This window comes from Telmatherina bonti (assembly GCF_933228915.1).
Source record: "Telmatherina bonti genome assembly, chromosome: 20".
In the NCBI taxonomy this organism is placed as follows: Eukaryota; Metazoa; Chordata; class Actinopteri; order Atheriniformes; family Telmatherinidae; genus Telmatherina; species Telmatherina bonti.
Window position 1 is genome coordinate 28,020,194 of NC_136618.1, and position 13,946 is coordinate 28,034,139.

A 13,946-nucleotide genomic window follows, 5' to 3' on the forward strand; every position below is an offset into this window, starting at 1 on the left:
TCATTCTTACTCTGTCCTCTGTGTACCTTGCCTATGCTACTACACTTATCAATCTTGGAGCATCTGCCCCGCATTTTGTTCTTTTAAATGTTTTATTTTGTCTTTAGTTGTGAGACATAATCAATCTCAAGCAATGACATGAATGATTGAGATTATTGCAGATAAGTTTTAATGTCAATGTGGCATAATGCTGACACACATAATAGTTAAAGCAGTTGCATAAAGTCCTACACTAAATATTTCTTTCATGACACTCATAAATTCTAGACTAATCATCTCACACATACTTTATTTGCTCGTCAACATCTTGTATTGTTCATCTTAAAGTGTGTTTTTCCATCCAGACCTGTTCATTTATCCAGCTCACTGACACAAATGGTTCGATGAATTTTATTTGTCTTTTTCAGCAAGAATCCATGCACCACATCTACAATGATATATTCCACCAAGCTGCAGTGTCACAGAGTTTAAGTAATATTAGGATAAACACTATGTCCTTTATGTTTACTTCATATACAGGGGGACCCCATAAGAAACCTCTCTTTGCAGCAGAATCTGGAGAATGAGAAGCAAACGTGGAAGGAAGAGAGCTGACAGGAGTGGGATGATATAAATCAATGTTTAGTGTAACTGCTTTGTCCTCAGCAGGGATGGGAAATGTTTCCTTACCTCAGCTGAGCAGCGAGGTGGAGCAGCAGAGCTCCTTTACATAAAAGTAGTTTTTAGGGAACACTCTGTTGCTCCTGGTTCAGTTTGTGAGAATAAACAACACACTGTCAACACCACCTTTTTCTGTCGTATTCTACTTGTGTCATTTTTATGAACAGTCCATAATCACCACCACATTAATAAACTGCAAGCAGCTGAATAAATAAAGGATCTGTTACTTTATGATGGCTAGAAATGCTTTCAGAGTTTAGCTTTTGGTTGGTCAAACTTGTTACGGGTGGATGTGAATGTGTTATCTTAGTGGATGTGTAGTCAGAGTAGTGTGGCTGCATCGTCATCCTCAGCACAGAGAAGCTGGGCTCTCTTGGAGGCGTGAAGGCTTGTGTTCTCGAAGGTTAGCAGAACCATACTTTTACATAAATAGTCATGTTTACACTAACAGGCCAAAGCTGGGTGAATGAGTGTGTGCCAGGGCCAATAACACTTTAATTTGTCACTGCTAGGATGTAAGCAGGGCTTTGTTGGGGCTCTCTCAGCGCTACATCCCAGGCATTTTAACTCAGGAAATACCCTTGGAACAGACAAGGCTACTCTGGTATGAATGAGAGTAAAAAGTGGGGTTCACATGCGTGCTGCGAATGGTGTCGAAGATCAAGGAACCTTTTGTCAACTCCAATCTTTTGGCTGCAGTACAGCAATGTAATGATTCAGGAAACTGGACTTATTTTTCCTGGTTCCTCAGAGATGTTTCCCTTCTCCTCTAAATTGCTTCTTCACCTCTGACAAGATGGTGAGGAGTTTCAGCTTCTAAGTATAAAAGGTAAAGTCAATAATACGTAACAATAACATCTCTACATGTCTGAAAGCTCCTATTACGCTTAAAAACCCCAACTCCCCGCCGCCTCGCTAGAAATGATTAAATCTTTCAGGTGAGAGGTGAGACATCTTCAAGAACAAAGGGAGAGAAGTCCAGCTGCTTTTATTTAAACCTTCATGACCTGGATGACTGAGAACCTATAAAAGGGATCCTCAATCCTGGTCCTTGAGGGCCAGTTTCCTGCAGGTTTTCCAGGTGTCCCTGACTCAGACAAAAGTTCTGCACATGTCTGCTAAATACACATTGATTTGAATCGGGTGTGTTGCAGCGGGGCCACTTGGAAAACCTAAAGGACACCGGCCCTGAGGACCAGGGTTGAAGATCCCTGACCTATAACAAGGTACAGTAATACAGTAATGAACCAGGGCTCCAATATCTGGAGAGAATATGAGACCGACTGAGTGTCTGAAGATGTTTAAAGACCTGAAGAACCAGTACAAAACCTCTAAACTTAACAATTATATCCAAATAAAGGAAATCCAGTGGTACGACATAGACGTCTGCCACCATGGATGGTGGGTTGTTTTTAAACAGCTTTAAGTGTATTTCTGCAGAGCTTTGTATTCTAAGGACATCCTTGATGGATAGATCTGTGAGTTAACGATAAGGAGAGGCTATTTTCAGTAACCCAGTCTACAGGATTTATACATGACACACATGCTGGGTGACTTTCTGTATGTCCAGGGGTCCTAAAGTCTAAATTCAAAGATATTTTTGGTTCTGGGACTCAAACATCCAGATAAAAGGGAACGCCGGCTTGGGAACAACATTAACCCACAGCGAACTGATGAGTGTAAACATGGATTCGTTGAGGTTCCCCTCACAGATCTGCCTTATCTGGTGCAGCTGGAAAGTAAAGAAATTCCCTCAAGAAATCTATGAGTGTGCGGCTCTCGTTTCTGTAGTGCCTTTAAGTGGTGAAGGGACTTTCAGCAGTGAAAAGTGCTTGTGCTGAAGGGTGAAGCACAGAAGGCTGACAGAGGGAAAGATCTTGACTGCACAGAGGTTTAAGGCCTCAGAGGTGATGAGCTGTGAAGCGGTGAAGTCTGTTTAACAAAAGAGTCTGCGTTGAATCAGTGAGGTATGTTTTAGTCAGGGGAACAAGCCGAAGTGGACGTGCAAGCATCATCGGAGCAGCGAAACACACAACTTCTGTGAGTGCATACTACAAACTGCATGGTGTGTATTTGTCTGACACACCACAGGCGTGGTGTGTCAGACAAATACACACCACGCCTGTGTCAATCAGTTCCTGACCTGCAGATAAAAATACAAGACATTGAACATTTTTCACCCTTTTTCCTCCCTAAACGTTATGTCCACACCCTGTGACAAGCAGCGGAGATACCAAAGCTATAGGCTACGTGTTACAGGTTAACAGCAGGCTCATTATATCATGTTTATGGTTTCTCCAGCTTCAGGATGACAAGAAATCTGTTCTACACAAGTGAGAGTGGCTGTCAGCAGTAGATAAGATCAGTGGTGGGATAGACACACAGAAACCATCAGAAACACTGACAGGAGAGAAACTCCCACACACTGAAGTACACAGCTACAATAAAACAGCCTATAAAACAGCTCAACTAACTAGTCCTCACTGGAGATGCTACACAGGATTTACATAACAGCTTCACTCTAACAGCTCTCCTCCTTATTAACGGCTACTCAGCTGCTTCTTGTCCCAATGATTACAGACTCCACCATCCAGTTGATCTATTTACAAAGTCTTTAAAAGCAGAGGGTGCGAGATTAAAGCAGATGATACTTGAGATTCGCCTCGTGCAGCACAGATGGGCAACATCGATGAAAAACAGGTGTAAAGGAGATGTAGTGATTTATGGAGGACAGTAAAGTTCATGGAAAGCTACAGCTCACTGTCAGGTGTCTTCAGAGTGAAATATGTACAAGAGTGGCTTAACATGTGCAGATTTGATCTAATAATTAAATCGAGCCTCAGCTCATGCCTTAAAGTTTCACAGCATGATTAAGGTGTCGCGTCTCAGTGACTTTTACTGCTCTAAACTTGGAGCTTTTGGCGTGAAAATGGAGCAAGGATGTTTTCACCAGCTGCCCATCTGCGCTGAATCAAAACATGACAAAAAGCCTAACAGTGATGCGTGTGTTTGCAGAGATCAGGCGTGGAGCAGTTGTTCCTTTTGGAGATGATGACTGTCGTCGTTTGTGTTGCAGATGGAGGTGGTGGTCTCTTGGTCTGTGTCTCCTGGCTTCAGTTTTTACCCGCCAGCACACGAAAAGCTCTAAAAGAGAGACAAAATGGTAAATATGGGTTATTTTTGTTGACTAAAGTAAAGTATCTTCTTTTATTTTGGCTGAACGGGGGTTGTATGGGTCTGTTGATCTCCACCTGGCTACTAGACGTCCAGTTTGCTCGGACCAACGCTGGGAATCAGCTGGGATGTTTCAGAGGTGGCGCTGTACGCTTGGATCAGCAGGTTCTTGTTGAGGTCTCCGACCCCACTGCCAGCCTGCAGTTTTGAGTATGGGGGTGTTTCTGCAGCCTGACGCTGTCCCCGTCCTGGTGCGTCCACCTCCATCAGGTGCTCCAGGGGACAGACATCTGGTCCCTCGGTGACGGGTGAGAACTCGTGAGCGCTCGCCTGCTCGTCCCTGGACACAGGACTGATGGAGACAGATGGAGAGCTTACAGGAACAATGATGACAGAGACACAGTTTTTGATTTGTTAGCACTTAGAAAGATACTGATTCAGTTTTTCATGACAAAAATCTTCATCACTTTTCAAACATCAGCTTGTGAATCAATCAATCACAAGTCTGGGGGAGTCTAAGTCACATTTATATATCATCCTTTGGGGGCATGCTAAAAAGTGGTCCACCAAACAGAAACAGTCTGCAGTAAAGTGTTAACAAGCCCAGATCAGCAGGTTTTACTACAATCACCATGCTGTTATTTTTCTATCAAAGTGGAGTTTCAGTCTAAATGGCTCTAATTGGAATTGCTTATTTATCACTAAAATAAAGCAAAGCATGTAATGCTAATAAAAACCCTTTTGGCACGTGAAAAGAGGACCTGCATGCCAACTTCACAGCCAACTCAGACTTATTTCTCCTGCTGCCTATGAACACGTAGAAAGTGGAACTTTAGTCTGATGTCCATCCAGGAGGAAACAGGATCATATGGATCAAAGTGTTCGAGAAACATCAGATTTACTGATTAGGATGGAATTCTGTCGAAATCTTTCATTAAGTAGTTTAATGAAGTTTCCCCGACAAATAAAATAAAATGAAGTGTCTGAAAAGGGGCCGCACGGTGGAGATGTGTCCGTAAAGAGCCCGGAGACGACGTTATGAAGTGGTGCTATACGAATAAAGCTACATTGAATTGAATTGAATTGAACCGAATGAATTGAATTTAATTGAATTTAATACAATTGAACTGAATTTAATTAAAATTAATTGAATTAAATTGAATCGAATTGAATTGAATTATAATGAATTGAATTAAATTGAATTGAACTTAACTAAATTAAATTAAATTAAATTAAATTAAATTAAATTAAATTAAATTAAATTAAATTAAATTAAATTGAACTGAACTGAACTGAATTGAATTGGATGGGGAGGGGTTTGAACATGGGCATTTCTGAGTAGAGTTTTCTTGTTTTCCAAGTACATGAGTGGGTTCTCTCCTGGACTGGTATTCTAGTTACAAAGATGTCTAGATTAGATTACAAAGATCTAGATTACAAAGATGTCTTACAGACATCAAGACCTGGATGACTCTGAATTTTCTCCTTGTAAACTCAGACAAGACAGAGGTTATCTTCAGGCTTGAAAAACTTAGAACAAAATAATCCAGTTATGTAATTAATCTGGATGGCATTAATCTGGCCTCCAGTACCACTGTGAGAAATCTTGGAGTCATTATTGACCAGGACTTGTCTTTTAACTCACATGTAAAACAGGTTTCTCGAACCGCCTTCTTCCACCTGCGTAATATTGTAAAAATTAGAGGCATCTTGTCTCAGAAAGATGCAGAAAAATTATTCCATGCCTTTATTACTTCCAGACTGGATTACTGCAATTCCTTATTTATGGGTTGTCCCAAATATGCCCTGAAAAGTCTCCAGCTGATCCAAAATGCTGCAGCGAGGGTTCTGATGAGGACTAGCAGGAGAGATCATGTTTCACCAGTTTTAGCCTCTCTACACTGGCTCCCTGTTAAATCCAGGATAAAGTTTAACATTATTCTCCTCACATATAAAGCTCTCCATGACCAAGCTCCATTGTACATAAAAGATCTTATAGTTCCATATATTCCAAATGGAGCACTTTGCTCTCAGACTGCAGGTTTACTGGTGGTTCCCAGAGTCTCAAAGAGTACTATGGGAGGAAGGGCTTTTAGCTATCAGGCTCCTCTCTTATGGAACCAGCTCCCATCATGGGTTCAGGAGGCAGACTCCCTCCACACCTTTAAGATGGAGCTGAAAACCTTCCTTTTCCTTGATTCTTATAGTTAGGATATGAGCATCTCCTGAGTTCGAGTCTACATGTACGGGACCCAACTATCCAGGTTATGCTCATTGCTCTTATAGTTATGGGTAGTCTAGCCATCCATTACTTATGTAGCAATGGGGACGTTACCTGATGCACTGAGAAATACCTCACTCTATTTCTCTAATAATGTATAAATATATGACAATATTGCCGTCTCTAACTTATTTTTCCTTTTTTCCGCAGGTCTTCCTGAATAAGTGCAGTTGTACATGTTGATCTGTCTTTCCTGTCGTCTCCACCCCAACCAGTCGAGGCAGATGGCTGCCCTCCCTGAGCCGGGTACTGCCGGAGGTTTTCTTCCTGTTAAAGGGGAGTTTTTTCCTTCCCACTGTCGCCGCGTGCAGCTCAGGATGGGGGATTGGATCCAAGTCATGACTCGATGCAATCAGTTGGTTTCTATTATAGTATATGTATGAATTGGCTCGAAATGATGTGTATGTAAAGTTCCCTGTGACAACATTGTTGTGAAGTGGCGCTATACAAATAAAGTTGAGTTGAGTAGTTTCCTCCCACCATCCAAAGACACATTTTAGGTTTAATTGGTCTCTCTAAATTCTCCCCAGGTGTGTGTGTGTAAATGGTTACTGCCCCTGTGATGAACTGATGACCTGTCCAGGGTGTACCATGCTAACTGCTGGGACTGGCCACAGCTCCCAGTGACCCAGAACTGGATGAAGAACTATAGAGCATGAATGAAAGCATCTGAGCTGAGAAAAGAATAATGTGTCTTTACCTCTGTGTGGTTTGAGGAGACACATAAAGATCTAGTTTATTCCAACCCCAGAAAAACAATCAGATTAAATGATTTAATTTACACCACCACCATCTGAAACTACCCAAAATCTGACTTTTCTTAGTGATCTGAATGAAAACAAGGTGTTTTTTTTACAGTTAATTTTCCAACTAAAGTTTCTCTGCTTTTCTATGGTGAAACATTTTCTCCTTCCTCAACCATTAGCTTTTAGCTTCTGAGACACCAAAATTAAAACAATTTGCAGATTAATTATTAAATTAAAAAGTCTATCAGAAAATATCCAGGAGTTGCAGCCCCCCACACAAATATTTTAATGTTCCCCAACAATCAGTACCCAATCTTTCACGCTTTATTTGATCTGGAACCATGAATCATCTGGTGACAGAAGCCAACCAGACTCGATGCAAAGATGTGTAGGAATGTTCTTTGCATGCATTTACCTGACGTCCATGGACTGGACTCCATCAGAGAGCTCATCCAGGCAGCTCTTGTTCTCCAGGGGACCCAGCATAATGACGGGGCCTTCCGCAGGAGTTGGAGCATCGTCCTCGGAGGCGACAGCAGCTTCAGCTCTCCCCTCGCAGGCTGCAGACAAAGTGTTTAGGTATAACATCAGTCATTTAGCTGATACCTTTATTATCCTTTTATTACAAACTGAACATTCAAGCTTCAACTTGCTGCAAGAAACCCTGATCCACATGTGGAGGGAAAAATCATGATAAATAATTTTAAATCCAAATGAGCCCCCTGCTGAAGGAGACAGATTCTGCAGAGGCGGCTACAGCAGATGCACCTATCCCTCATCAGCCAAGTAAATACAGATGCTCTGTTCCTCTTTTCTGTGATCCTACCGCATTACAGCTGGATGGGGCGGGGGATTGATTAAAAGCTCGGACAGCTTATTGTTGCAGAAATCTGAGGTCCTCATTTTTGCAGATTGGGCTATAATCCATGCTTCGGCAGGGAGAAGCAATTATGAAGCATAAAATAGAGTTTGATACATTTATAGATGATAATATTTGTAATATTAGGAAGAAATTTAGCAGTTTAAAAGCAGCAGTAACAATGAAGCATGTAGAAGAACCTTTCACGGTAAAAATAATTTCCCTTCTGCCACTCAGTGATTGCTTTATAACTAATCCTGCATGGCTTGGTGTGGTTTATTTCCTCTGGGGCTACCTGTGCTAATAAAACAGCCATAATGACAGCTAGTTCAGGTCAGGGAGTTCAGTCAACGCTGCAGTATGGTTGGTGTTTTAGCCATCAGGGGGTAGTGTTTCCCTGCCTATCAAACACTGCTGAGTCACACTGCAGCTGTGGATGATTGCATCTGGTTTCATACAAGGAAATAAACATGACAGAGGAAACTAAATCAAATAGATCATAAAAATAAAAAACAAGAGCTTTATGGAAATCTTTCCCATACACAGAGAGGGGTAAATGAAGCAAAAAAAAAAAACACGTTTATGAGACGGTGAGTGTTGTTTTGTGGGATGAGTAGCAGAATTAAGAGTCACGTGAACTGTGCTGATGCAGACAATGAAGTCCTTGGGGAGGTGAGGGCATTAGTTTAGCTCAGGAGTGTATTTGTGGTGAAGGAGGAGCAGTTATTGAACAGCTACCCGAGGCAGCTGATGGAGGCTCCACTTCACTCTTCCTCGTCCTCTTCATAATCTCTTCAATTCTCTGCAAAGCAAATTAAACAACATCTGGTTAACAACCATAGTGGAGGAGCTTTTGTGGATTTTATCTGATGTTTGATGTTAAGTATTAATTTATATCCACACATTATACACTCAGTGCACACTTTATTAGGCATGCCTTGCTGGTACCCAGTTAGATCCCCTTTTCCCTTCAGAACTACCTACATTGTTGGTTTCATAGATTCAACAAAGACTTGGAAATATTCCTCAGAGATTTTGCTCCATATTGTCCGTCCTAAGGGGCCTAAAATGTGTCAAGAAAACATCCCCCACACCATTACACTCCCAGTCTGAGCTGCTGATACGTTTTTATTGTTTCCACATGATTCTGATCAAACCATCTTAACATGCACTGAAGTGGATTCATCAGACCAGCAACATTTCTCCATCTTCTATTGTCCAGTTTTGGTGAGTCTGTGTGAATTGTAGCCTCAGTTTCCTGTTCTTACTGACAGGAGGGAACCCGGTGTGGTCTTCTGCTGCTGGAGAACATCTGCTTCCAGGCTGGACGTGTTCAGAGATGATGTTCTGCAGATCTTGGTTAACACCATAGACTGTATATAAAGAGATGGACAGAGCCTACGTGACGTCACCCGTAGGTTTCTGAAGAGCTGAATTGAAGCTCGGTGGGGGGTTCCCACGATCGCCATCTTGGCAGAAGCATGCGCGTCGTCTCACCCGGAAAAAACAAATATGGGTAAAATGGATTTTTGAACCAGGTTGTAAACATGTTTATTTCTGCTGTGAAGTTGGTCTGTTTAACATGGGAGTTTACGAGGATTTGCTCTGTTTTGGAGCCCCTAGTGGATGAAGGGGGAACTGCCGTTTTATGCACTTCCACGTAGGCTTCACTTTTTACCGCCGAAGGCTCAATCCATCTTTAATATACGGTCTATGATTAACACCAGTTCTTATTTAACTTCCTGTTGCATTTCCATCATCTCCAACCAGTCTGCCCATTCAACTCTGACATCTGACACCAACAAGACATTTTGGTCCAGACAATGCTGCTCGCTGGATGTTTTCTCTTTCTTCCAGACCTTCTCTGTAAACTCTAGACATGGTTGTGTGAGAAAATCCCAATAGATCAGCAGTTTCTGAAACACTCAGACCAACAACCACGCTACATTCAAATCACCTTTCTTCCCCAATCTGATCATCGGTCTCGAGCATTTGTTGGCGGATTACACACTCATGTTAAAAAGCAAGTGAATAGCTGCACCTCAGAAAGTATCTGGTGAGTGTCGATGATGAAATCCAGGGGGCAAATAAAAAAAAAAAAAAAACACGAGACCTCAGCCTTGTGGACAGTTTTGCAGTGAACAAAGCGCCCAGAGGGAAAAACTCGACCGTCTTCCGGGGATGTTAACACTTCCGGTCAACGCCAACACACACGTTTTAACTTGAAAAAGTGCTATTTCCGGGTGATGACACCTTTAAGCTTTAAGATATCATGACAGAAAGTAAAAATCTGTCTGCAGGTGAATCTGAAGTGATTAGATCCGCCACAAGATTATCAGAAGGTCTGGCTGTGACATGTTGCTTGTGCCTCTAACTGTGCAGATGCTCCCTTCAGGAGTTAAAAAGCAAAGTTAAATGTTGGTTACCCTCCTCCTCTGCTGCCTCTCCTGCTCCTCCTGGATGTGTAGCAGCTCCCTCTCCCGCCTCTTCCTCTCAGCCTCTCTCTGGGCCCGCAGGAAAGCCTCCTCCCTCTGAAAAACACCCAGCAACATCCGGTCACTCACTGTTCATTAAAACTCTTCATCACAGTGATTAAAATGATGCAGCTGCATTGTCATTCTTTTATCTTTGTCGACCGTTTTCACTTCCCGGCAGTCAGCTCAGAAAATAAGAGAATTAAACCTTTGCATTAAAGTTGCTTATCAACCTACTTTCTCTTATTGCAGGTACTTAAATAGCTTTTGTTGAGATTTTTAATAATACGAAATACCACTCAAAGACTTTGAAAACGTGGTATTTCCAAAAAAGAAGACAATTCATTTCTAACTGGAACCCTGTATGTGTGAATATGTTGATATATTTCTGGGTTTGTGTTTCAGGAGTTAAAATAACACAAAGACAGAAACCAGCACACACACTGACATTTTATTAAACCCATCTGCAAATTTATATGCAAATAATATCAATACAGCCAGAGAGATGTTGTCTGGGATCTTTAAATCTACAGTTTTGAACAAAAGTCTTCAGTCACCTCCATTTCTTTCAACATTGCCAGGAAAACAGAAAAGTAGATGCTGTTTATAGAAACGTGTGAAAACATCAATAGAAATGCAGTGAATGCAGTAAAAATCGAGTTTTTCCAAGCAGCTTTATTCTTCCACACAGATGAGTTTTCTTTCATTTTCTGAAGTAATCCTCAGAAATAGTTTTCCAGACGTCTTAAAAGACGTTCCAGGGTGCTTCTTTGGATGCTGTCAGCCCCTGTTTCTGGTCTTCACTGTTTTTTTCCTCTTTCATCGGGTCACTTTCAGATCCTCTAAACCTACCTTATAAAGTTTTTAGTCCTTCACATGTCCTGTTTAACATGTTTAACCCTTTAATGTTCACACTATGAAAAAGACCAGCGAAAACTGTTTCTCTGCATGTTTTCTGTTTGTTTTGGACAAAATAATCAGAATAAATGTTTTTTATCAAATGGTTGAGATTTAATTTGATAACATTACAACAGGAAAAAGGGCCCAATTTGAAACAGTAGCGTAAACAAACACTTAGTTTGGGTTTTTACTAATCAAATAGTAGAGATGCTCATGAAGGTTTATTTCACAATTTTTAAATAAATCCATCATAGTCACTGCAAATATTCCTCTACCAAATGGTAGACCAGGACCTTAAAGGGTTATAGTGCACACTATCCTGACATATGCCGAGTTGTGAGCTAATAGCTCTTTAGAAATCACTTTATTGGTGCAAAAATGTATCCTTTCAGTTTTTGTTATGCTTGGATGAATCCTCTGTGGCCTCAACAAATGAGTGAAAAATCAGATGATGTCCACAAAAAATCTCAAAAACTGAAGGACTGAGGAACCACAATACCACTTTACAAGATAACAAGAAAGTCTGGCTCATTGGATGGGAATGAGGAGCACTTTAGCTCAGTACTGCTTCAAACAGATAAAAAAAAAATAAATAAATAATTCAATTATAACATTAAATGATTTAATTAAAAATGAAAAAATAAAAATTACACAGTGGTACAGGTATGTAGACAGACCTCTCTGTCCAGCTGGTCCTGCATGTCCTTCCATCTCTGCTCCTTCTGCCGCCTCTCCTCCTCCTCCTTGATCCTCTTGTCCTCCTCCCTCCTCACTCGCTCCTCCTCGGCCTGCTGTGCTGCTCTCTCCTGTCGCTCTCTCAGCTCCTGCTGCCTCCTCTGCTCCTCCTCAACTCTTAGCCTGAAGGAAGCACAGAGACTGGGCTCAACAGAGACGATAAAACAGCAGCCATCCCAGATATCTGGAAGTTATCTGATCACTGCATGCAGCAGGAATAAGGATGTTTTGAGACATTACAAACGGCAAATATTAAAAAAACAAGCTGCCTTCAGAATATTTAGATGGTTTCAGAAACATAAAAATATTATTTATATGATAAATTAAACGAACAGAAGACATATGAATGGTTGAATGAATGGAAGGATTAGAATAAAAGCTTTTGGTTGTATACCATGCATACTTTTTGGACACAGAACTTATGAACAGGGTTTCTATTTCCTCTCTGAGGAGTAACATTTAGAATATTTACTAAGCTTTTAAAATTTACTAGAAGCACAATATCTTTAATGTACCTAAATTATGAATCACAGTTGTTCAATATTGTTTGAACCAATTTATTGCCTATGCTACCCATAACGAAATGAGTATATGTCTGCAACCACACAGTCAATTTAGATACTTCTGGACTACTAATAGTAAATGGGACATTTGGGTCATCTGTGACATAGATGTGTAAATATCAGTATAAGTGTTACTGGTATAATAAATAAAAAAAACCCAGCATAAATGAAAGTAAGTTTTAATTTTGCCCAAAATAAAACACTTTCAGGATAAATATGAATATATCTTTGTTATCTGTGCATGTGTAGCTCTAATCCTCCTTTAGATCATAGTACAGCTTGTGAACATTTTCTCTGCATAGGCCAACGGACAGACAGACATATATATATATATATATATATATATATATATATATATATATATATATATATATATATATATATATATATATATATATATATATACATATACATATACATATATATATATATATATATACATATATATATATATATGTATATATATATAGATATATATATATATATATATATATATATATATATATATACATATACATATACATATATATATATATATATATACATATATATATATATGTATATATATATATATATATATATATATATATATATATATATATATATATAGCCTATATATATATAGCCTAAAATACATTCAAACCTGTACAGGTGAACTTAATGTGATCTTCTCTAAGCTTTTAAATGCACATGTCCAACTGTTAAATGTTTCAATAAATTTTGCACAAGTTGCTGTTCTCTAACAAGGAGCTTAACGGCAAAAATCACGGCAGGTGTGTGATCCTTGAATTGACCAATAAATGTCCTGGTTCAATTAGAGCTGGTGTTTAAACAGTTGTCCTCATCATGCTGTTCACATTTTGACATCATGAGACCAAGACGACACCTAACAATGGAACAACAGTCCCTTGCCATTGCGATGCTTCAAACAGGACGTTCTCAGACAGAAGTGGCCACTGAGCTTGGAGTGTCACAGAGTGTCATCAGCAGGTTGCAACAGAGATATGGAGAGACTGGAAGAGTCACAGAAAGGCCTAGAAGTGGACGTCCTTTGGCCCCATCCCGTGCTGATGACCGCTACATTGTGAACACTGCCCTGAGAAAGCGGATGATGAATGCCACTCAACTCCAGGCACGTTTAAGAGAGGTGAGAGGCACCCAAGTGTCACGTCAGACCATTAGAAACCGTTTCCATCAGCGTGGTCTGCGCGCTAGACGACCTGCACGGGTACCTGACCACACCACCAGGCACAGGCATCATCGTCTTGCATGGGCCAGGGAGCATTTACGCTGGACGAGGAACCAGTGGGCCTCAGTGCTGTTCTCTGATGAAAGTCGATTCACACTGAGCAGAAATGATGGCCGGCAACGATGTTGGAGACGTCAGGGAGAGCGCTATGCATCAGCCACTGTTGTCACCAGGCGGGCTTTTGGTGGTGGCGGTGTTACAGTGTGGGCAGGGGTGTCCACTTGGTACAGAACTGCCCTACACTTTGTGAATGGTACAGTGACAAGTCCATACTACCTGAATAACATCATTAATCCAGTGATTGT

The 13,946-nt window shown here is 40.7% G+C and overlaps 1 protein-coding gene across 1 annotated transcript in view; it reads right to left on the minus strand.

Annotated features, from left to right (window-relative positions):
• Positions 1-2,937: 2,937 nt before the first annotated feature.
• map7d2b (MAP7 domain containing 2b) overlaps positions 2,938-13,946 on the minus strand; it is a 42,301-nt gene continuing 31,292 nt past the window's right edge. The window contains exons 10-15 of the mRNA XM_079259777.1: positions 11,772-11,952; positions 10,147-10,251; positions 8,459-8,522; positions 7,277-7,421; positions 3,912-4,186; positions 2,938-3,804 (exon numbers count right to left, since the gene is read on the minus strand). Coding sequence (XP_079115903.1) covers positions 3,919-4,186; positions 7,277-7,421; positions 8,459-8,522; positions 10,147-10,251; positions 11,772-11,952 — 763 coding nt within the window. The 3' untranslated portion in view covers positions 2,938-3,804; positions 3,912-3,918. The remainder of the gene's footprint in view (positions 3,805-3,911; positions 4,187-7,276; positions 7,422-8,458; positions 8,523-10,146; positions 10,252-11,771; positions 11,953-13,946) is intronic.